Below are 23,463 nucleotides of genomic sequence, written 5' to 3' on the forward strand. Positions count from 1 at the left end.
GACACACACGCAGGATCAGATACCCGGAGCTGTCTTATAAATGGGTGAGTGTCTTATTTTAATTATTTTTTTAAAAATCGGGGGTGGCTTACTTAATGGGGATGTCCTAAAATCGGGGAAACACGGTATATCACTTTAATTTATTAGTTGCCGTTATCTTATGTCAATTGTTTTTAAGAGACAGAGAGAGACATAGTAATTGCACTGGGCACCTAAAACTCTTCTGAACTCTTTTTTTGCAAAAACATGCCTGACTCCTCATCCTATGATCTTTCATAAAACTTGTGACCAACAAGAATTCTCTGGTAAAATGAAAGACCATGCTGGCAGATTCGTTCTAGTGTGTAGAACACTACATGATGATCTGCATAATCATCGAACAATGCTTTTATCATACACATCTGCTGTCTGCAGCCAACATCGGTCCCCTATGCAGAACTGGTTTGACTGGCCCATTTTGGCTGAGAAGGGTCCAGGACCCTTGTAAAGTGGCACACTTTCATCATTTTTGAACAATCGTCACTTGCACACGGATGCACACGGAAAGGACGTCACTCCATCACCACTCAATTTTTTATCATTCACATCTGCTGTCTTAAGTGGAGGACATAGCCAGCAGTGGTCCATTGTGCAGAACTGACTTGACTGATTTGACTGCCCCCTATTTGGCTGAGGAGGGTCCTTGTGCAGTGGCACACATTGCAGTTCCATACATCTGCCCCTGGCTGTCTAAACAATTGTCTAAAATGGTCTGCTAACAATAGTATTGTTACTGCTTGTATGCACTTGTATACTTTTCAGTCATTCATTAGGAATATTTGCATATTTTTTATCATTCATTTTAAGTGACTTTTGTCTAACATTTGTACTTGGCTTTAAGGACATTATTTTGGAACTGATGTTTATTTATATATTTAGTTCAGCTTGTTGTAACACCATCACTACCAAAAAACTCTACATTGCAAAGTGTTGCCACGGAGAAACACAAAGTCCCATTAATTAAGCAGCCGCACCAGATACATCAGAAAATAATTTAATTTTAAAGTATTTAACTTTTTTATTTTACTTACAATAGATTGATTTATATATAATAAAGGTAATGTTCTGCAGTGTTATTGTTTTTGTATTTGTATGAATATGATCTGCTCATGTTGTGCTCACCTTCACACGGCTGTCCACAATTGCTCATGAGTTGGGAGACATGAAAGCTTGCGTCTATCATACAGATGGACGCTCAGATACAAAATTACATTTCACCTTCACCGTGATTGATTGTTGATTAGAGGAGTTAAATGATGGCTCCATTTTGCATTTATTTGATCACTGGCACTTGGTCTTTAGCTTGTTAATCTATCCTCTCCTTATTGTGTTACAAGAATATTATATTGCCAGAAGCTCACAATTCTATCTCTAATGATCTGCACAACCTTTCCTGTGATCTTGAATTTGTCACATCACAGATATGTAGTTGTGAACCCAAGAATTTTTGTAAAAAATATCCTAATAAAAATGTGACTTGTCATTTATTTACTTTAGACATGGTGTACATATATATATATATTTTGTTATACAACTGTTTTATTAATGTGTTTTTGTACTTAGTTCTAACTAAATGTATGAGCTCATTACTATGCTGCTTCTGATATCACTGTCCGGTCATAGGTTGGGGTAGGTCAAGGACGACCTGGGCTCAGAGCAAGTGGGTTAAGTAACACCTGGCTGTTACAGTGTGGACATTTAGTGGCAGACAAAAAGTACTGCATGGGAAATCTCTACATAAAATGTCTGACATGCACATGTAATTTCTCTTATATCCCAAAAAATCCCTGGCTCTTGGTGGCTTTTCACTTTAGCTCTACATTGTACAAGCACACTCAGCTTGTAGCATGGAACATGGCTCTGTGTTTAGCGGTGCTGCACAGCTAGCCATCAGTGACAATGTAACCCCTATGCTTGTACAGGAGTTACATCGTCAGTGGCCATTAAATGGCCAAAGAGGATTGTCTTCTCAGAAGTTCACCGTGGAACCGGAGGCAAAGATGGCTCCTTCTGAGGATACAGCGATGACAGATCTTGGACCTGCAGGGCAGCTGCGCATGGGTAAGTAAATGCCATAATAGGCAAGTATGCCGTGCATAGTTATGGCAGAAGCTCACCACGGTCGAATGGGTTTAATTCCTTCTTAAATGCATGTTTAAGTTTGGGGTACCATATTAAGGACTTTTACCCCTCACCCCCACAGTCTGCTTTCCTCCACTCAAAGCCTTTACTTTTCAGTGTCCTATGCAGAGAACTAAACCTGAGCGAGCATTTAACCCTTGTAAAATATAGTTGGCACCACTTCAAGGGTAGATTTTATTTATTACTGGCATTCAGCTATGTGGGAATCATACAACAAAAATCTGTTAAACAGAAAATATGGGTATTGTGAAGATTCATTTTCTCCTTCCTTTTTTTCAATGTTCCCACACTCCAGCAGCCTCATCGCCCAGCCTGAGATCTCCTGACTCCAAAGTAATAAAAATTCACAGCCCCGGAGTAAGGAGGTACATTTGCAAAGGTATAACTGAACCTCTAATTTTGTATTGCTCTTTACCGTTGTAGGTTGTGCGAAACATTTTCTTCTTGATCCCTTGCTCAACCTTTAATAAAACTGGAATTTAGATACTTAGGATTGTGTAGAACATTACATTATTATGTCAGACATGCTGGCGAGCTTAATTAAAAGGACAAATCCAGATATTGTACTCTGGTAGACAGTGGCTTACTTAGCACAGCTTCAATTGCTGCTTAGGTTGTCTAGCGCTAAAAATCTGTGTCCTTCACTCCTTGCTTTAAACTTTCCTTTATTGTGAAGTTTTAGCGTTCCTTCGCCAAGCTTATATTTTGAGTTTGTACAAACTTGGGATACGATGGGCAATGGGCTGCCCATGGATCTGGCAGTCAAACACAAACATGATCGACTACAATGCATAGAACATCATGAATAGTCCTAGAATAGTCTGTTCCCCTTTCAGAAAACTCTAAGAGATATTCAAAATTTCTAGGTAATGTAACGATGTGATGTTCAGCCCTTCCCCTGAGTACACTCCACAGCCAATCACCAAGCTTAATGACTGTTTCATGGTAAAGGAGAAAAGATCTTGAACTCTGTAAGCTCTACCACAGACCTGGAAGATATTTTGTATTGATGACACTAATTTTCTACTTCTGCCTGCAACCACTTATTGAGTGTTGAGTAGGGAGGTTCTTACTTCTATGGGCCTGATTTAATAAAGATCTCCAAGGCTGGAGAGAATATATTTTCATCAGTGAAGCTGGGTGATTCAGCAAACCTGGAATGGATTTCCTAAAAAGGCGTTTGCTATTTGTCAGCAAATGTTTTCAATCCTGGAGCAGATTTGTTCCAGCTTTGCTGAATCACCCAGCTTCATTGATGAAAGTGAATCCTCTCCAGCCTTGGAGAGCTTTAATAAATCAGGCCCCTATTATCAAGATCAATTGCCAATGTTAAAGGAGGATAAAAACTACTGGGAATAGAAGTTAGTCAACATGAGCTGAAACAAAGGGATTCTGAATGTCAACTCTTTACAAAAATTTTCCATATTAGAAAATTTTGGAATAAATGGCAGATTTCTCCCCTAGTGGTATTCCCGAGTGTGACTCCGGGTGGATTTTACTTGCAAAAAGTGTCACACTCGGGGTTGCTAAAAACAATAAAAAAAACCCAATTACCCTGTTCCTTTGGCATCCTCCAGTGTCCTGCTCGTGTGCCCAGGCATCCTCCTTCTCTGATCTTCTGATGACTGCAGAGACATTCTCCGGAGTTTTCCGGTGATCTCCTTGCATGCGTCGGTTCGTGAAATGGCGGGAAATTCAAATAATTTTGTGTTGGATTCAACACACAATAACTGTAATGAGTCCAATACAAAAACTCTTTATATTATTTATAAATATATATATATATATATATATGCTCATGTATATTTATATTACAGGTTTCACTAATTTTTATGCACCCTTTTAGCTGATTTTTGTGTTTTTTTAATTTAAAGTTGATTATTAAATTTATTAAATATTGGACATATTTCGATGAGTTACCGTATTTTTCGCCGTATAAGACGCTCCGGAATATAAGACGCACCCAATTTTAAAGGAGGAAAATCTAGAAAAAAAGTTTCTGAAAGATTATTCCCCTTCTGATCACTCATGTGCCATTCATACTGGTATTCCCCTTCTGATCACTCATGTGCCATTCAAATTCCCTTTCTGATCACTCTGTACCTTTCAAATTCCCCTTCTGATCACTCTGTGCTTTTTTTCTATTGTACGGCAGTTAGGACAGGGAACAGCAGGTGGCGCTATGCCGGCTTCTTTCGCTTTGCTTTACAGACAGGAAGAGGAGAGGAGAGAGACACGCTGCAGCCAGAGACACACGCAGGATCGGGTATCGGGTGAGTATAATATTTTAATTATTTTTTTTAACACATTTGTCGTATAGGACGCACTAACTTTCCCCCTAAGTTTTGGGGAAGAAAAAGTGCGTCTTATATGGCAAAAAATACGGTATGCCTAAGAATTATAAGCCTACAATGTAAAATAAATTTCCATGCAAAACAATGTGATGCTTTTTGCATGAAAATACGGAGAGAATTAGAACACCACTTGGGACATGTAGTTCATCAGTTGCTGGTTAGGGATAAGTCACCCACGCCTGTCCTGTAGGATGTAAAAATGGTCAAAGGAAAAATAAATGCTTTTAAAAGTGGTTTGAAATAGTTTGTGGCCTCTTTCCAGCTGCAAAAAGTTATTTTATCATTGCAGTTTCTCCTAGCGAGCAGCTGGGATTGCTTTATGTTTTACGAGGTCCATTTTCAAGCGGAAACACAATTTCAGGGACTTCTGCTCTATCCCGCTGTATCTCTTTTGAAGCTATTAAAATATTCTGCTCTTCTGTGGGTTTTGTGCAGATTTCGGTTAGCCAATGTCAGTTGCCTCTTCTTGTAACTCTGTCCCTGTTCCTTTTATGTTCCATTTATACAGATCTTTAATTCCCTATCAAAGTAATTTAATGCACTTAAAGCTGTACGTCAAGCAGATAAAAAATAATATTAAACTAGTTATGTTCATTAAAAAAGAAGAAAACAAAATCATTTAATGTATCTGTAAATGAAGCTGCTGTGCATACCAGAATCTGTTCTGATATCAGCACAACGGGCTTAGTAGGTCTGGTGCTCTGAGAAAGTCGGGCTCTTCTGTACATTGTATAGTGTTTACTATACACCTTCCTGAGTGATGAAATTATCAGTTTGTCTCAAGACCTGACCAACCTTATTTTCTTAGGTGTGGTCACTGAGCAAGCAAGGCAAAACATCTTCTGTACATGTACAAAATGATACATGTCTGTATCACTTTGGGCCTGATTTATTACTTTTATCAGTGAAAATGGGTGATCCAGCAAGCTTTGAATAGGTCTGGTCCAAATTACTTTTAGCAAATTAGCAAATTACTTTTCAAAAAATCCATTTCAGGTTTGCTGGATCACTGAGCTTCACTCATGAAAGTGTATCCAGTCTTGGAGAGCTTTAATAAATCAGGCCGTTTGTCTTAAGTTCATTTAAAGTTTATCTATAGCCAAAACTTTTATTTTTTTAACTTGTTACATTTTTTAATTTTTTAAAGGTTTGCAGATAGTACTGGGATTGCAAAAGTTCAAACTGCAAAAGGTAAATTTGTCCACTGTATCCATTAGTATAGTTGAGAACTGACTTACAGAGAAAATACAGTCTACATGGAAGCTTGCAATTTTACAGAGAAGTTTATAAAGAAAAAGAAAAGAAGACCAAGAACAATATAAATGATGGAATGGAAGGCAGCAGAGTGGTAGATGGTCAGATAAGACATTTTCCAAAATAATAGGTGGCAGGTGGAAATGCCAATGATCAAACCAAAAGTATGCCTACTGTGTGCTTGGAAATCATCTGGCCTGTTCACTGATTACTAATAAGAAGTTATGTTTTATAGTCATATAATAAACATAGATATTCTCCCTGTGTTGGCTTTGTCCCTCAGTGTTAAACAAATACACAATAGGCATGATTTATTAAAAGCTCTACAAGGCTGGAGAGGATACACTTTCATTAGTGAGGATGAGTGATCCAGCAAACCTGGAATGGATTTCTTCAAAGTCATTTACTAACAAAATTTTGTTAGCAAATGTTTTCAATCCTGGACATAATCCATTCCAGATTTGCTGGATCACTCATCTTCAACGATGAAACTGTATCCTCTCCAGCCTTGGAGAGCTTTAAAAAATGTTTTAGGTTAAATGTTGCAAAGTGAAAACAAATTGTTTATAAATATACCCTAATGCAGTGTTTCCCAACCAGGGTTGCTGCAGAAGTTACTAGGGGTTCCATGAGCAATGAGTAATATGTACCTCTCAGGTCAGTGACCCCAATGATCTTTTTGAATATCTGTAAGGGTGACATTCTTCCCAATGGCCAGCATTATAAGAAGCGTTCTTCCTTTTGACTACCACACTAGCTGTGTATATAGTAATTATAGTAGGGCTTCCCTGAAGTCCTGAAAGTTACTTCAGGGGGTTCCCCTGTGTTAAAAAGGCTGCCCTAAAGTGTTAAAAAAAATCTTGGTCAAATGTAAGCCGTAGTTTGTACAGGTAAAGCAACATTTTATATTTTTGATCAACATTTACCAACAAACACAAAGGAAATGTTAATACCAAAGATTTGGTTGCATGCACATTTAAGCAATTTCTGCAGTTGCAAGTGGTTTAATCAAGCTCTTTCAATTTAGGAAAAAAAAAGAAAAAGAACACGTCATTCTGCTGGGTTTGGCAAACACAAGTGCAAATGCCTAATGGTTACCACTCCCAGGCACCTAGCTATTGCCAGTAGAGAGTTGGGATTTGTGAACACTACGGTAAAATTCTACTAGTCTGGACATGCTCATAATGATATAAAGTGAAATCACAACACAGCAAATAATAGTTATCACAGAATTAATAATTTGGATTTTGTAAAAAGGGAAGAAGATTGTATACATGTGTTTGCAGTGTTTTGAAGGTTCTGGCCAATTGATTACCAAAAACAAAATTGGCAACAGATCTTTTCGTGTGTAACAGACATTGTTTAATTACAGCTGTCTACGGTTATCCAAAAGTAGAAACAAAATTAAGGAAAAAATAATTATGTAAATATTAAGTTATAATGCTGCCTCCTCTCCTGCTACTGATTGGCCACTGCTGCTGTTACATAACAACTTTGGAAGATAATGTACATATAGCTACGTACACATGTGAGATGATTCTCATCTGCTTATCGCTTCGGGGCTGGTATCGGACGAGAATCTTTCATGTGTACATCGCTCATCCGATATCGGTAATGGATCCGTCCTGGCAGATCCACGAACTACGAATGTTCATATTGAAAGTGAAAGGGAGAGAGCGCAGCGGGGTGACGCTCCATCGTTCTCCCCCTCCCCTTTCCATATAGCAGAACGGTGCTATACATACAGAGCTTGTTCATGCATCTTTCAGTCTTTTGTCATTGGAAAGGATCGTGAAAGATCTTTTCCAAAGACAATTATTGTACGTGTGTACGCAGCCTAAAGCATGTTCATATTTGTCTGGTGTGTGCTTTAAAACCAAATGTCATTTTTTCTCTTGTGTTTGGTGCATCTTCCCTCTATGCAAAGATTTTTGTGGAAGATCATAATAAAGTGAAGAATGACATCAGTGGGCAAGTTTTATTGCTTCGGTTTTAGGAATACTCCAGTGGCAGAGTCCCCAGATTGCTTAGTATGCGCTGTAAATTAAACATGGAATGTCTGACAACAGTTCTGTAATAAAAGAATTTTAGAAATCTACACAAGTGAGACTGGACGGTAACTTGTGCACAAGCAGGAAGCAGACCCTTTAATATTAGGCTGTGATGGCTACTAATATCTATGGAAAAGGACAATGCTAAATGTTGACCTAATTGCCCCTAAATAAAAAAAAACAGATCAGTATTACAACATATTTCATATATTTTTTTCTATGAATTAATTGGGGGTTCAGGGTTCTAAGGGACCTTATGAACCCATGTGGTGAGACACCAGGCACACAGCAGCAGGGAGTGGCAAATCACACTGCACATAAGATTTGCATGCATCTGCGGCACAAATCATCAAATGGCAAACATGCAGTCAAAATCACCTTGATGTTTGTGGAAGCTGTGCAATGATATGCCACAGCTGAGTGCAAAAAATTTTTCCCATCTGCTCCTATTCATTCTAATAGGAGAGAATGGGACTGCAGTTTTGCCTGCAGCAGAATGCTACAGCTCGCCTTGAGTCTGGATTGGTCCAAAGAAAGTAAGTTGTTTGTTTTTTATTGCTTTTGAATGGCTGCTTCTTCTTTTCAAGCTAACAATATGCTTACTAAACCTTCAGCAACAATTCAATATTAGAAGTCACTGGTAGATGTGCATAAAAGCACAATTCCAGCCAAACAATAACATGATAAATGAATTGCCTAATAAGGAAAAATAATGTTACTGCAACATTCAGCTTCAGTCCTGAGATTTTTTTTCCCTTCAGTAACTTTTTCCCCCTCTAGATGTCCTTTCTCTGGTGGGCAGTAATGTTCAGCTCACATGCTCAGAGCCCAGATTGTCCTAGACCCACCCAGCTTGTGAATGAACAGTAAAAAGAGTAGCAACACTGCTCATCTCTGCAGTAATCAGTTCTTTCCTATTGACATGCTTCTTACTAGCACAAAAAAACGATTGGCATCTTGAGCTGCTGTTCTCTCGCTCTCTTCTCCAAGAGACATACCATTTTAGATGCCTAGACTTTCAATGTATATATCTTAAAATATATCTATAATATATTTAAATATTTCAAAGCTGCATTAATTTTCATCTTTAATATCTGCCTGGAATTTTCCTTTTGAAATACAAGATTTCAGGCATGCACAGACCTCCCACCTGACTTTGTATGTTTTATTTTATGTCTTCATAATATTGGCAAATATTATACGGTAGACCATACTGTTAAAGAATTCAACATTTGATATATAATTTACAGCATTAATTTTAGTTACAATATTATGCCCTAGTCTAGTGCTGCAGGGCAAGGATAGGTAAATATGTGGTTGCCAAATGGTTAAATGCTTTTTACTTTCATCACTCATTAGGTCAGTGGTTCAGATTAATTAAATTACTAAATACTCAATCATCCTGCAAAGAAGGGGCTTTGTTTCCTATGTGCAGGTGACATGTGCTCTTTGTTAAACTGATTCTTTAATTTTTCTGTTATTTGGGTTTTCCCCATCTTGCAGTCTGAATTTTTATTACACTTCCGTCTGGACAGTGCTACTTTTATATGACTTTGGAAACAGACATGTTGTTCCATTTTAAGCAATAAACACAAAATCCAATTTGCAATTGCAGAAGCAGCCTGTGAGTGATATATATCTTCATGGCAGGGCTGGTCAAGAGGTGACTGCTAATCACGGCACACCTCCTCTCCTGCGGGCTGCGCACTGGGAAGCGAACAGCTTGGAAAGTGGATGGAGAGAGAGGAGAAGCGAAGGCGCCTCTTCTTGTAGCCAGGCAGCATCATTTGAGATTCAGCGGCTCCCAGCTTATTAGGTTCTCTTTGTCACGCTGCTTAATCTGGCTGCCTGCTGCTTGATCCTTGTTAAACACTATTGCTTCTGAACTCCCTAATAAAGGAGACAGTTTCAGGCAGGACCGCTCAGGCAGTGAGCATTTAGGGCGATAGCTGCTTGATTGGTAGAGGGTGAAATGCTATGTTCATTCTGCTCTCTTGTTTAACCTCTTCAGGTGTGCGGGGCCTGCGTCTGGATGCTGCCACGCTCTTCATTGTACGGGAAACTCAATACCCAACATAGTGATTAGAGGGGGCTTTGTCAAGTAAAAGATGATGTCGTGGAACTACAGTGTTTCCGTATTTTATTTTAAAAGGATTGGAACACATTTAGGTCATGTAAAAAGCTAGTGCTTTTTAATACAGGTAGTCCCCGGGTTACATACGAGATAGGGACTGTAGGTTTGTACTTAAGTTGAATTTGTATGTAAATCAGAACAGGTACATTATTTTGATAAATGCAATTAGGACAGATGTTTGTCTCAACAAATTATTAGGCAGGACGGTGTCAGTTACTGTATGAAATACTCACTGAGTTAATCAAAATAAAGCAAAAAAAAAAAAAAAACTTCATGGAGCCTAGACATTTACCGTATTTTTTGCAGTATAAGACGCACTTTTTCTTCCCCAAAACTGGGGGGGGGGGAAGTTAGTGCGTCCTATACGACAAAGGTGTGATAAAATAACTAAAATAATATACTCACCCGATACCCGATCCTGCGTGTGTCTCTGGCTGCAGCACCGTCTGTCTCCTCTTCTCTCTGGCAGCAGCACGTGTCTTCTCCTGTCTGTAAAGCAGAGCGAAAGAAGCCGGCACAGCGCCACCTGCTGTTCCCTGTCCTAACTGCCGTACAGTGGAAAAAAAGCACAGAGTGATCAGAAGGGGAATTTGAATGACAGAGTGATCAGAAAGGAATTTTGAATGACACATAGTGATCAGAAAGGGAATTTGAAAGGCATAGAGTGATCAGAAAGGGAAATTGAATGGCACATGAGTGATCAGAAGGGGAATACCGGTATGAATGGCACATGAGTGATCAGAAGGGGAATAATCTTTCAGAATCTTTTTTTTCTAGATTTTCCTCCTTTAAAATTGGGTGCGTCTTATATTCCAGAGCGTCTTATAGGGCGAAAAATACGGTATTAACTTCTGGAGCAAGCTGTGCTTTGATATGCAAAAAGAAACAACTGCAGAGTTTGTCTTGGTCATTAAAGGGTTACAAGAGCTTGCAGCAAGTCATGCAAACCGCCCCCTCCCCAGATCAAGCCTCCATCCTGCACACAAACCCATTGGTATCTAGGAATCGTCCGTAAGTCATATGTCCTTAACACACCTGTGTATGTGTGTATATATGTATATATATGTGTGTTATATATATATATATATATATATTTATATATATATATATTTACATATACAGTTGGGTCCGTAAATATTTGGACAGAGACAACTTTTTTCTAATTTTGGTTCTGTACATTACCACAATTAATTTTAAATTGTTCCAAGTGCCAAGCTCAAATATGGCCCAGAAAAAAAATACATACTTTCATAGCAATAAGGACATATTTAGACTGTTTTGATGAAAAGTTCATCATTTACCACTCCTTCTTCTAGTCACCGGTGAGGGGTACCAGGTAGGTATCGCTAGTTTTTGTGCCTTGAAAAGCCTAGTTTTGGTGCTTTTTTCCAATTAAAATTGTTTAGAAAATAGATGCACATTCTCATGAAAATGTTTGCATTAACAACACATGACAATGGTGCAGCCACCAGATGCCAGAAACAAACAAACTATTCAGTCCAACAATTTTTTTTTTTTTTACCAAGTGGTACCACTGGCTCCAAACCATTCCCCTTTTAGTCGAAACACACTCCCCATCAATAAATGTTATTTCCATCAAGCAAAAGAGGAAAAAAAAATTCTGTCCCTGCAATAAATATTTCCATTCTCAAGCACAATGTTCCCTCAATTTGCACAGCTTTCTTCCCCTCTCACCTCATTGCTCTCTATTTAAACTGGGAGCTTTAATCAATGTTGGATGTAAAGATATTAAAATAGGATCTTGCAACTTTCAAGTTCATCAAGAAAAAACAGACAATTTCCAGTTTCTTGACAAAAACATTGTACAAGAATAAATGTTTTTAACCTTTTTCTTATACACTTTTTTGGCCCCTAAGTCTATTATAGTTTGAAGGGCTTAAAAAACTAAAATATCAGCTAATTTAAAACTGAAGATATCTGAACCCACTGACCAGAAACTAGCATGTAATTCCAGTCTTGTGAATTATTTGGCTGTATGCCAGGTTCCAAGGCACTAAGCAGACTGTTTAGAGCAGAGGGTAAATAATGCAATTCTTTGGGCACCGCAATGTTACTGCACACCACAGCTTGCAATTTATATACCTTTTTTTAAAATTGTTGACCATGGTGTGGAGAAAACCTTGAGCCTGATTTAATAAAGTTCTCCAAGACTGGAGAAGCTAGGCTTAATATGGGTGATCCTGGGTGATCCAGGATACCTAGAATGGATTTCTTAAAATCATTTGCTATTGGCATATGTTTTTAATCCTGGGCCAGATATATCAGATATATTTTAGGTTTACTGGATCAACCAGATTCTCCAATGTTAGTCTATTTTCTCCAGTCTTGGAGAGCTTTAATAAATGAGACCCAGTGTGTCAGAGTCCTCTATGCTCATATTACCATGCTCTACCCTCGGCTGTGTGTTAATTATCATTTCATAAGAATAGTGATTCTCTTATTTGGCGATTTGTCTAACTGATTTAAGTGCTAAGCATGCTTGTAAATCACAGAGATGCGCTTTATTAGTGTGCAGTATTTTTTTAGGTTGGTTCTTTTTGAAAGCTTGAAATGGTGATTTTGCCTTATCATGACACCCATAGCTATTTTATCATAGATTTGCTTTATATTTTACATTATAAGTCTACCCTAATCTATTCTGAAACATTCAATCAAGCTCAGCAAAAGTTTCACACAGCAATAATAACTGTGAGAATTTCTTAAGTTTGAAATAAACTAAAATTTCCCATCAGGTGTGTGCTAGTTGTCTGACTGTGAGAGATGGCACAGCGATGATGGTACCTGTGGAGCGGGCACATTTGTAGCAGGCGTGGGAAGCTGCATTTATTAATGCACATCTGTTACTTGTTACCAGTCTGCTACTGAAATGATTTACTGAGAATTTGTGTCTTACAGGGATGTTTCCTGTCTCCACATTAAGCAGGCTGCGGTACTCTCATTACATGCCATATTCTGCTAATATTACTAACTTTGCCCACATGCACATGGCATATTCTCTGCAGTCTGGTGCACTTGGATATTCATCAAGTTCTTGTGATGTGTGGGGATTATTTGGTCTCTGGTGCACTTACAGCCTGGCCTATGTGGTCAAAACTAAAGCCAAAGACAACCTACTTGCCATTGTTCATGTTTCTCAATCACTTTGTTGCTTTTCTATTTCAGATGATTTCTTTAAATTGTTTATCTAGAATCTGATTTAAAAATCCTATTTAACATTTAAAATACCATACATACATACATACAAGTACCATATTAACAGGCTACTTGAAGAAAGGGATTTTTATCGGAACATCATCAAAATAATTTTTTAAAAGGTAACCCGGCAATTTTAGTCAAGTTCAAAAGAGCAAGGGATGATATTATTACACAAAAACATCAAAATGCATTATAAATCAAATATACAAAGTATACAGTCAAAGAGGAGATTATTTTCAATGGTACAAAAATGTCTTGTTTAAACGAGGGAATTTGGTCACCTGTAGATTACAGATCCAATAGATTTCACATTGGATCAATAATCTTTCTACGTTAAATCTTCTTTGATGTTCTTGAACATTGTCGAGTGCATAGAAAGATACAAAAGATTATCAAAATTTTGTAATCTTTGATCTATATATGTGATTAAACTTCAATTGTAAGCAATCAAAGCTTTTGGATTCATTTAGCTACTTATATTATATGCTATGAAGTATACTTAGTGACAATGTGAGACATTGTATTGACTAACAATTTTGTACACATGTTGCTTTTAACTTTAATAAAATTATTAATATATTTGTTTTATTGGTGTTCCCATTCTTCAAATAGCCTGGTAATTTGGTACTCATATGTATGTATGGTAGTGTATAATTTGGGAATTGGAACTGTTTTGATACTTTGGTTGTCATTGTCTGGAACAACATTATTTTTTCTTTACATTTAAAATATTGATGTTCAATTTTCATGGATCACAATACCACATGGATTGTCACAGTGGTTGCGCTCAGATGCCAAGTCAAGGAAGCGTTTATAAATTTTGATTTGCTCATGTTTGGATATATTTAGGTACATTGCTTAGGAAAATGATCCTCAACCAGGGGGATAAATTCTTCCTGCCAGGTGTTATTGTTTTTCCAAATGAAAGTTGAGTTTTTAACCAGTCAGGAATTCTTTTGTTACCAGAATTTACCAATGTGACATTGACACTGGTTTATTTATGCAATAATAATTACATGTTAATAAATATATGATTGTGTTTCTTCTTATCCAGGAAATTTGGACCTCACAGGGCAAAAGCAGGTCTTTAAGGCTGAGAACAACCCTTGGGTCACACCGATCGCCGATCAGTTCCAGTTGGGAGTCTCCCATGTGTTTGAGTACATCCGGTCTGAAACCTACAAATAGTAAGTCTAGTTTATCTATTTTTGGTCATTGGCCAGTTTAAATATAAATAAAGGAATTTGTTTAAGTCTCTGCAATCCCTCTTACTACTTAGTGACTTTTGGCTCACCTTCAAAAAACAGTTTGAGTGTGGCTTTTATGGGGCAACTTTTGGCAAGACAACTTAAACCAACAACAAACTACACATTTTCAGTCTTTGTTCATTTAAGGAGCAGGTTGATGCATCTTAGAAGGAGGTTGGATATCCAAAGTGTACTGTAAACTTTTATTTAACTTTTTTTTGATCAAGTGGCGCGTCATGCCATATTGTTTCCCCCTATTGGTCTTACTATTTAACTTTGAGTTTCAAGATTTTATATATTATACCTACTTTGTAATTCTTTTTTTTTTACTTACCTTTTTTTAAAAAGACCAATTGGAGGTCACATGCAGGTCCACCTAAAGTAACAGGTATTGAAAGCTACATCCCAGACTGTTGTAAAATGCAAGCAGAATTTATCTGAAAGCAAACTGCATATGACCATTGATTTGGCTCAAAAAAAATGGAAATCCCATAGACACACAGTCATTGCTATTTCGGTTCATTCCAGGAAATTCTGCTGATGTGCCATCACACAAAGTCCACTAGGCTTTCCTATGTCTAGATAGGCTGCCTCTGTTAGCTTGTGTTGTCCATCTTTTATAGGACCATCGGTAGTAGGTAGCGACAAGTGTTCATCAAGCAAAGCAGCCGGATGTAAAAGATTAGTGCCAAGATTACAATGAAAGCTAGCTGGACTAAGAACTATTACTGCTGTCAATGGTATAAAGGCTCATCAATTTAAATCTAAATCAGGGGTTCCTAACTCCACTCCTCAAGGGCCGCATTCCACACACACTTTTAGCTTTTCTAAGTGAAATAAAAACTAGTTCAAAAAATTATGGAGTGAGGGAAGTACAAAGAGATGCACCATGCTGCATCTTCTCTGATGGTGGACAATTTCGGTTTTTACTGATGGTGCATGGTGGATTGCCAAGAACTTTCTTCGGTCATCTGTACTAATTTATACAAACCTTAATAGTTGCTGGTTTTCACTTGCCTTACTTTAACACACTGTTAAAGTGTGTTTCTGTGTATGCCAAGTGTTAAATCAGCAAAATAATAGACAATAGTTGTCCGGCTGACACTTCAGCTGAAATGTAAAGGAAAAAGGAAAGCTTTGTGGGAAACAAATCTTTCAAATGTAATTCTGCACAATTAATAGCTACATTCCTCCATAAACTGATCATGACTGGTTCTCTTTAAAACCACTCAGCATATATTCTTCAAAGTGATTTTTTTTTATGCTAAACGTTTCCTATTTGTACTGTAGTGTGCCTTTAAATTCTAAGAATACTAGAAAGTTCTGTGAAGTATTGGTGTTAAACCATGCCGAGGATGATAAACGTAATATGTGGTCTGCTATAGTGACCCTGAGAGTCATCCTACTCTCATCTAAGAATGCCAGGAGTCACAGTACCCAGCTTCTCATTAAGCAAATCAGCAGGCTGAAGAGAAGTTTTCTTTAATTCTTTTCACAAGTCACTAACCTTATACTAAACTGAACACTTTGATGCACCAAAATCAGCCAAGCAAGATCAAACTGTGGATGTTGACCCACTTGACAGCTTGGAGCAGTTCTGCTGGTTTATTGATTTTAAAGAAAGGATACCTACGGAGCAGATAAGGAGCTATTTTTAGACATAATTGTTCATCCTGAATCTTGAATGGGCAGTGCTTTGGTCTTACTTACAACCTTCATTAATTTGAACTAAAAGAAACCAGCAACCTACTTCCCATGAAGACCCAGCCACAGTCCATCTTACAGAGAAATACAACGTTCGACAACCTGTTCAATTCAGCTGATGGACATAAGTGGTTTAGATATTCAGTAATATGTATTCTTTTCCCTTTATAAAAAAAAAAAAGAGCAGTTTTCACCTAGTCACAAGTTGGAATTGGTGTAAGATAGGATTCCAGTTTTTGTAATGGTTGACATGGTATTGCTGGCAAAGGTCAGTCTTGTATAGGTCCTTTCCAGGCTACATATGTATACTCGTGTGCAACGTAGTGTCTTGCACATATTTAAATCAGAACTTACATAAAAAAGTTACCCTTAATTCCTGAACAAACTGTGCCCCACAAGTCCTGTGTCGTTTTGGTTTCTCTTTTGTTTGGGTCACCCACTGCCACCATCTACTTTTTTCTGGGTTCTTCCTGATGTCACCCATTCTTACACTGAGCAAGAAAGAGATTGAATTATGTGTCTTCTCTTATATGTAATTTAGAGGAAAGCCCCTTGATGATGCATGCCCTATCTTGGACATGTGTAGAAGGAGCAGCCACCTGGGATATGTGATGAAAGTATCCCAGAAGGCTGCAGGTTTCCCTTCCAGTCTTTGCCATGGCAATAATGGCAATAAGGACAGGAGGAGAGACCTCAAATAAAAGTCTGTTTTAAAGAGACACTGTCAGCTTGCCCATATGTATGTTAAGTATGTTTCTAAAAGGCCACTCTCGCCCAGTTTTATTTACATTACCAGCAATTCAACAATGCTCATCCCTCTGTTTCATCTGGCACTGGAATTCAATACATCACAAGTGAACTGTCAATTAGAGGAGGTCACATGTCACCCTTAAATCCTGGGCTCTGGATTTTCTGTCTGGCAGCAGTGGGGACAAAAACAGAACAGAATTACTTCTATATTGTGTACCTGGAAGGTGAGGCCTTTATGAAACACATTTCTGATTGGATGTGATAAAGAAAAATAATTATATGTTTAATACTTATATTCTATGTTAAGGTTCTTTATATAATACAGGTTCGCTTCCTAGAATGAATTATACTAGAAAATGTTATCAGAACAAATTGTTCTTCTTCAGGTCCCCGAATTGTCTTGTTGGTGACCATGGGGATAGTTTGGTCTTGGTGAGGCATTGTGGGGCTCTGAAAGACGGTCAGTTAAGTTATGTTGTTCCATGATAACCGGAACTAGTGTCGCTTATGTTGTAATGTCCTATTTGTAGTTTGTGCAACTTGTGAATGACCGATGTTTATGGGAGCTTCTGGATGGCACTTATCCAGAATTTTAGCTTAAAGTGGAAGTAAACCTAAAACTAACCTAAAACAATAAATTCACACTTACCATCAATCCCGCAGATCAGTCTGTCTATTGGGAGGTTTCTTCCATTGGGTACCGCGTCGTCCCGGTATCTGTCTCGTCTAAAGGGCTCCCTCTGCGCTCCCATTCATTCTTGATCACCTAGGCTTTTTTTTGTTTTAGTGTTGTCTACCCTTTTATGTAAAGTGAAAATTCTGAGTTTAGGTATGCTTTAAATAAGCCTTCAATATGACTTTAAAGTTGGTCTCCTATACCCTGCAATGAGGGTCTTCACATGTGTAGTTATTTTGCTTTGCTGTCTCTGCTCATTTACTTTGTAACTTTTCCTTATAAACAAACTTTTAAAACTCTCACCATGAGCACAGGAACTTTTTTTCTTTATCAGATCAAATCTGGTAAAAGCTCCATAGACAGAGGTCACATAGGGCTGAGTATTCTCTCCCTGTCTCATATTACAGCACAGAGATACCAGACCAAAAGGAAGCAGATTTTATAGTTCCTAATTTACATATTCAAATTTATCACAATCAAAAAATGATATAAAATTGGCCTAATCCAGACTTTAACTGTGATCTCCAACCTTGGCTCCAGTATACATCCAAATCTCTCTTTACCTATCAAATATTTACCAACACTTTACCTAATAATTTTTTTATATTTCACCCTGTTCGCCAAGTATTCCTATCATTATTCCTTTTAATGATATCATCAGGCTTGCAAAGGTCTTCTTGGTGCAGCTGCTGGATAGCAGGATCTGCAGGGTGCCCTGGGTCAGTTACTATTGATGTTCGTATGCCCCTCAGAGGTCAAGGTAGCCAAGATCCCCAGGCCAAATTTAGCAGTATCTGAAGAAGTTGGTTACCTTGGCAATTTCTTAATATATGGTATGCCTTTTTTTACATTCTTAACCACTTTAGTCCCTCAGAATATACTCAAGCAAAGTGTTTATTTGAATGGTGGAATGATAAATCTCAATGCTTAACTCCGTAAGGAGAGCTTTTCCCCCTCCTTTTCAACACTACATCATCAAACATACAGGAACAAAAAAACGTTCTAAAGCTTGTTAGCATAAAATCAGAGCAGGTCAGGATTGTATGTCTTGGGATCTGGGAATGGAATATTGTTCATGAAATATTGTTAAATATAGTGTAAGTACGCAGATTATCACAGTAAATAGATTGTATCTATTAAACAACAAAAGCCATTTTGCCGCCTCTCTTACCTTTAGCAATCAAAATGTAACACGGTCCCGGAACTAGAATGCCTTTGGTGACCTGTGGAATATCCTAGGCTGGGTGTAGTTTTTCTCTTCTGGTAACATGGCTACCTATTGCTTAAAGGGGGCCTAAAGTTAAACTTTTAAAAATGCTGGATCACTCGGTTTAATATTGCAGAAAAGGACAAGCAATTATCATTCATAGCTGCCCAGGTACCTGTGCGGGAGTTATGTCACCTTAATCAATGTGGCCGAAGACTGAAAGAAGGTGCCCTGAGACAGAATAGTGATGGGTAAGTATAGCAGGGTTTATGTCTGCTTAATGGAAAACCCATTGCCATGTGCTGAGCGATGTATATGAAAACTCAAAACCATTCCCAGCATTGCTTTGGTCCTCAGATTGCAGTTTTGCCTTAAAACTTCTAATAACGATGTGCACAGATTGTTATTGGGGGTACAACATATTGATAAATTAGACTTTATTCATTACCTAGAAGTTTCTAGAGCAGCAGTTTCAGGTCTCTGCGTGTATTTTGACATGGTTAAAGAAGATTGATGTCCTGGAACATTTTCGGTATTAATCTTACTCCCCTTTCTGTTCCAGAGAGACAATCAGTCTTTGTGTTCTTCGTTTCAGGAAGTAAGAGACAAAAAATACATTCTTGTTGTCATCCCATTGTCCAGGAGTCGTCATTATCCATCATTACTTCTTGTCAATGTGATTTAAATTTCTCGGTAAGTAGATGAATTGGTAGAATCTGAATAATATTGAGAGAGTCGTAAAAGAGATGAGAGTCTGAGCAGAATGTTGACGAGCAAAACAGCCGCTGGTCAACAACTTCTTAACGACTGTTGTCTCCTTGTCTGACCTCCTTTTTCCAGTCTGAGCTATAGCCGTGATGGAAAAGTCAACAGTTGTTAGGCAGCGGGAAGGATTGTCTCCCGGAGGGCAGTAAAGTAACAATCAAGATCTCCTGCCTGATCGCTTTGGAAAGCAAGGATCTTCTTTCATATATTTATCAGGTGGCTATGATGGGCAGCTAGCCATTAAAAAGAGAGCTTATCTTAAAAATGACAAACTTCAGACCTTTTTAATTTATACTAAGCTGTTCTTTCCTCTAAGCTGGCAAAGCAATATGGTCATGTGAAAAAGTATGTGCACCCCATGAAAATTGACTTTTTCAACATACAGTTGGGTTCAGAATCATAGCAGTTCGACATCACTAACCTGACCAGTCAGTGTTTTTTGGTAGAAACTATATTTCTACATGACAAATAATTTACTACTAGGTGTAGTAGTGTAATAGAAAACTAACGGACCCAACAGTCATGATATGCATGCTGCTGATTCAGTGTAAATTAATCAATATTTGAAAGGACTTGTTTAAAATATTACCAGTGTGGAGTTTAAATGGTGAGGTCACTTATTCTGTAAAACTGCAGGTGTCCATATGACTCTCATTTAAGAAAGAAAAGCAGCAAACGTACATGCTGCTTATAATGCGTTCCCTATGAATAAATTGGGTCAATCTAGACATTGTTCAGAAGAACAGCAGACTTTGATGTAAATTTGATTGGAGAGGGAAAACAGTACAGTGGCTCAGAGGTTAGCACTTTCCGGCCTTTGCAGTGCTAGGTCCCAGGTTCTCATCTCGGCCAGGACACTATCTGCATGGAGTTTGCAGGTTCTCCCCATGTTTGCGTGGGTTTCCTCTGGGTACTGCGGTTTCCTCCTACATCCCAAAAACATGGTTAAATGTCTTTCCTCCAAAATTGTCCTTAGACTGTATTAATGACATATGACTATGTTAGGGACATTTGACTGTGACAGAAATGGAGGAAGGTACCCACCCCTGCATACAGTGAGGGGAGCTACCTGGGACAAATTTATCAAGACGGTCAGGAGTCATGAACCATATGAGTAGCTTATAAGTGCTCATCAAAACTTATTAAATATAATGCAGAAGTCAGACTATTGTACTGTAAATTGTGCATGTCTTCAAGCAGGGAAGCAACCCCAAATCATATTTTCATCCCCATACTTTACAGTTGCTACAAGGTTCCATATCACATGTTTCAGAAGCCCTGTTTTCTGTCTGTTTATGCATTTGTAGGCTTGATTTGAATGTTTCTTTTGACCAGTAATGGCTTCTGTCACCCTCCCCATGTAGTATTAATTGGTGGAATCTTTCTGATTGTAGATGGATGCACTACTATTTAACAATAAAATAGTACATTTGTATGCCACTAGTTTTCTTAAATCTAATCGCTATCATTATTAAACCCACTTCCCACATCTGGTGACTGCATAGTAAAAAGAAAAGTATGGTAGGATCTTCTTTATAAAAATCACTTGATCAGACTTTAGCTCTGGCATCGCTTTACTACTGCAAAAGCCTTACAATGTGCATTACCAAACATGCAGGGGATACCTGTAACTCAGGACTCACGATCCCGCACAGCTCCAGGGGCTGGCACCTACACAGCTACTCAGCCATTCACACCAAGCGTCTAAAGAACCAGCGTCTGCAGATTTATTAGCGGTACAAGACTGCTAACTGCCACCCTCATTCACTTTCTCAGTGGAGCTGTAACACTTAAAACCTACTTGTTGCGCCTCCCCGGAGACAGCGGTTCAGTGGCATGAAGAAGTAGTGGCTGCTGCACTCGCCAGCTAAACTCTTGAATCGGTCACAGAAGAAGTGATGGTCTGTACCCAAAATACTATTACCTTGCATCTTTCTTAATTTTTTTTTGTTTGATTTCAATCACAACTGCAGACTGTTGTGGTTAATAACATTGGATTTCAAAAATGAACATTGTAACCGTTCTGTACATAATATCATTACTTTTTCTTAACAAATGGAAGTTTTCACTTTAAATACATTTTCCCAGCTGCCTCACATGTGTCTCTATTACAAAATTTGCAGACAGATTAAAAGTGAAAGGTTGGAAATGCTCTTTATTTATTGCATAGCTCCTTCTAGTTTTAGAGTTTGCCAACTGTTAAACTGAAGCAATAGCATATTGGCGAATTATCCCGAGGGGGTCCAGAAAAATATTTACTGTTCATGATATGTGGACACAGTCCAACAAGTGTACCTCTGAATACATAATGAAGCAAACAGTCCTCCAAACAGTCACACAGCCTGTTCTGTCGCTCCATTAACTCTCCAGAAATAATTAGGTGATGGAAAATGAAGAATCTCTGGCAGATATCGGAGTACATCAACCTGGTTACATAGAAAGGTTTTATTTTCTTGCTCCTCAGTTGGTGATTCTCCAGCAAATCACTGCTCATTCAAGTTTTTATTATTTCTCAAAACCTGCTAATTTTCTCATATATTCATATTGTTAGAGGAGAAGTAAATGAATGGAAGCTAAGCCATAGACAGAGATAAGAAAGACACTGCAGTTGTGTGTTCGCATGTATAAGTTAGGCGATGTAGACATAATTGTTTCACGATCCTTTCCAACGACTAACGACTGGGCGATGCATGGATGAGTGCTGTACATACAGCATCGTTCTTCTCTATGAAAAGAGGAAGGTAGAGAATGATGAAGCAGCACCTCCCCCTTCTATCTCTCCCTTCACTTCCATTATGATCATTCATTATTCATTGTCCGTGGATGGTCAGGATGGTCAGTCGGACGATGGAAGACAAGCGCTGTACGCACGCAAGATTCTCAGCCGATATCAGCCCTGAGCCGAATATTGGATGAGAACCATTGCACGTGTGTACCTAGCCCTAGTGTAAACTCTTCCGGACAGGGTCCTCTCCTTCTCCTGTGTCACTGTCTTTATCTGTCTGTCATCTATTTAATGTACAGCACTGTGTAATATGTTGGCGCTATATAAATACTGTTTATTAATAATAATAATAATAATAATAGTGTTAAGCATCTGTATATGATTTAGTATCAACCTTTAGTGATTCCAGCAGAACGCAGACTAGGAAGGGAAACATAAGAGGGGAAACCAATTGTGCAGCAGTGCATATGTTCTAAGAAGGGACATGCTGACAGGAGGAGATGGCAGAAAGATGAGCCCATTAGTGTGCTGCTGCTGCTGCTGCTGCTGCTGCTGCTGCTGCTTCTGCTTCGACAAGCTAAGGGTGAAAATATTTCTCAACTGCAATAGACTAAAGTCATGTCACTAACCATGCTCTGCAGTCTAATAAAGTTGTGTAAATTTACAGAATGAACAGTGCTCAGACTGTGAAAAAGGAAATGCAGCACGTGGAGCCAGTCATTTGTTCTGCAGAGTGACCAATTATCAGTCAGCTATTACTGCTTTCACTGTACAGTCATGATGGGGGAGGGACAAGACCTGTAAGTGATAGATAGCTCTAGCAGAGACAAATCCAATTTCTGTCCTTGCTGTGTTGTGTAGCAGGGCATGTAAAATGTAGGAATGGATTGAGAGAAATTGGCTGGTATAGCTTTTATATATGCGATACATCTGTAGATTTACCTGCTTTAAGTTAAAATGAGAATTCATTACCTCAAGTGCTAGCCTGGCAAAAGCAGGATGAAATTGATGATTCCTGTTCAGTGACACTATTGCCCACTCCATCCACTGCAGATGCAAACTTCTGTTTACTTTCCTCACCTATTTTTCCCCAAACACCCACCTAGGGAAATCCCTGTGTAGCTTTGGGTGAGAGCTTACACAACGTTAAAAAGAAACTATCCTAAAAAAAAACACACTTACCTCCACTTCTGCAGATC

The 23,463-nt window shown here is 38.3% G+C and overlaps 1 protein-coding gene across 2 annotated transcripts in view; it reads left to right on the plus strand.

Moving 5' to 3' along the window:
• The window catches only part of RSU1 (Ras suppressor protein 1), a 102,913-nt gene that overhangs the window by 45,468 nt on the left and 33,982 nt on the right, over window positions 1-23,463 (plus strand). For both annotated transcript variants that reach the window (XM_072412783.1, XM_072412781.1), the window contains exon 8: window positions 14,245-14,377. In XM_072412783.1, coding sequence (XP_072268884.1) covers window positions 14,245-14,377 — 133 coding nt within the window. The remainder of the gene's footprint in view (window positions 1-14,244; window positions 14,378-23,463) is intronic.

Source organism: Pyxicephalus adspersus, chromosome 5 (assembly GCF_032062135.1).
Source record: "Pyxicephalus adspersus chromosome 5, UCB_Pads_2.0, whole genome shotgun sequence".
NCBI classification, from domain to species: Eukaryota; Metazoa; Chordata; class Amphibia; order Anura; family Pyxicephalidae; genus Pyxicephalus; species Pyxicephalus adspersus.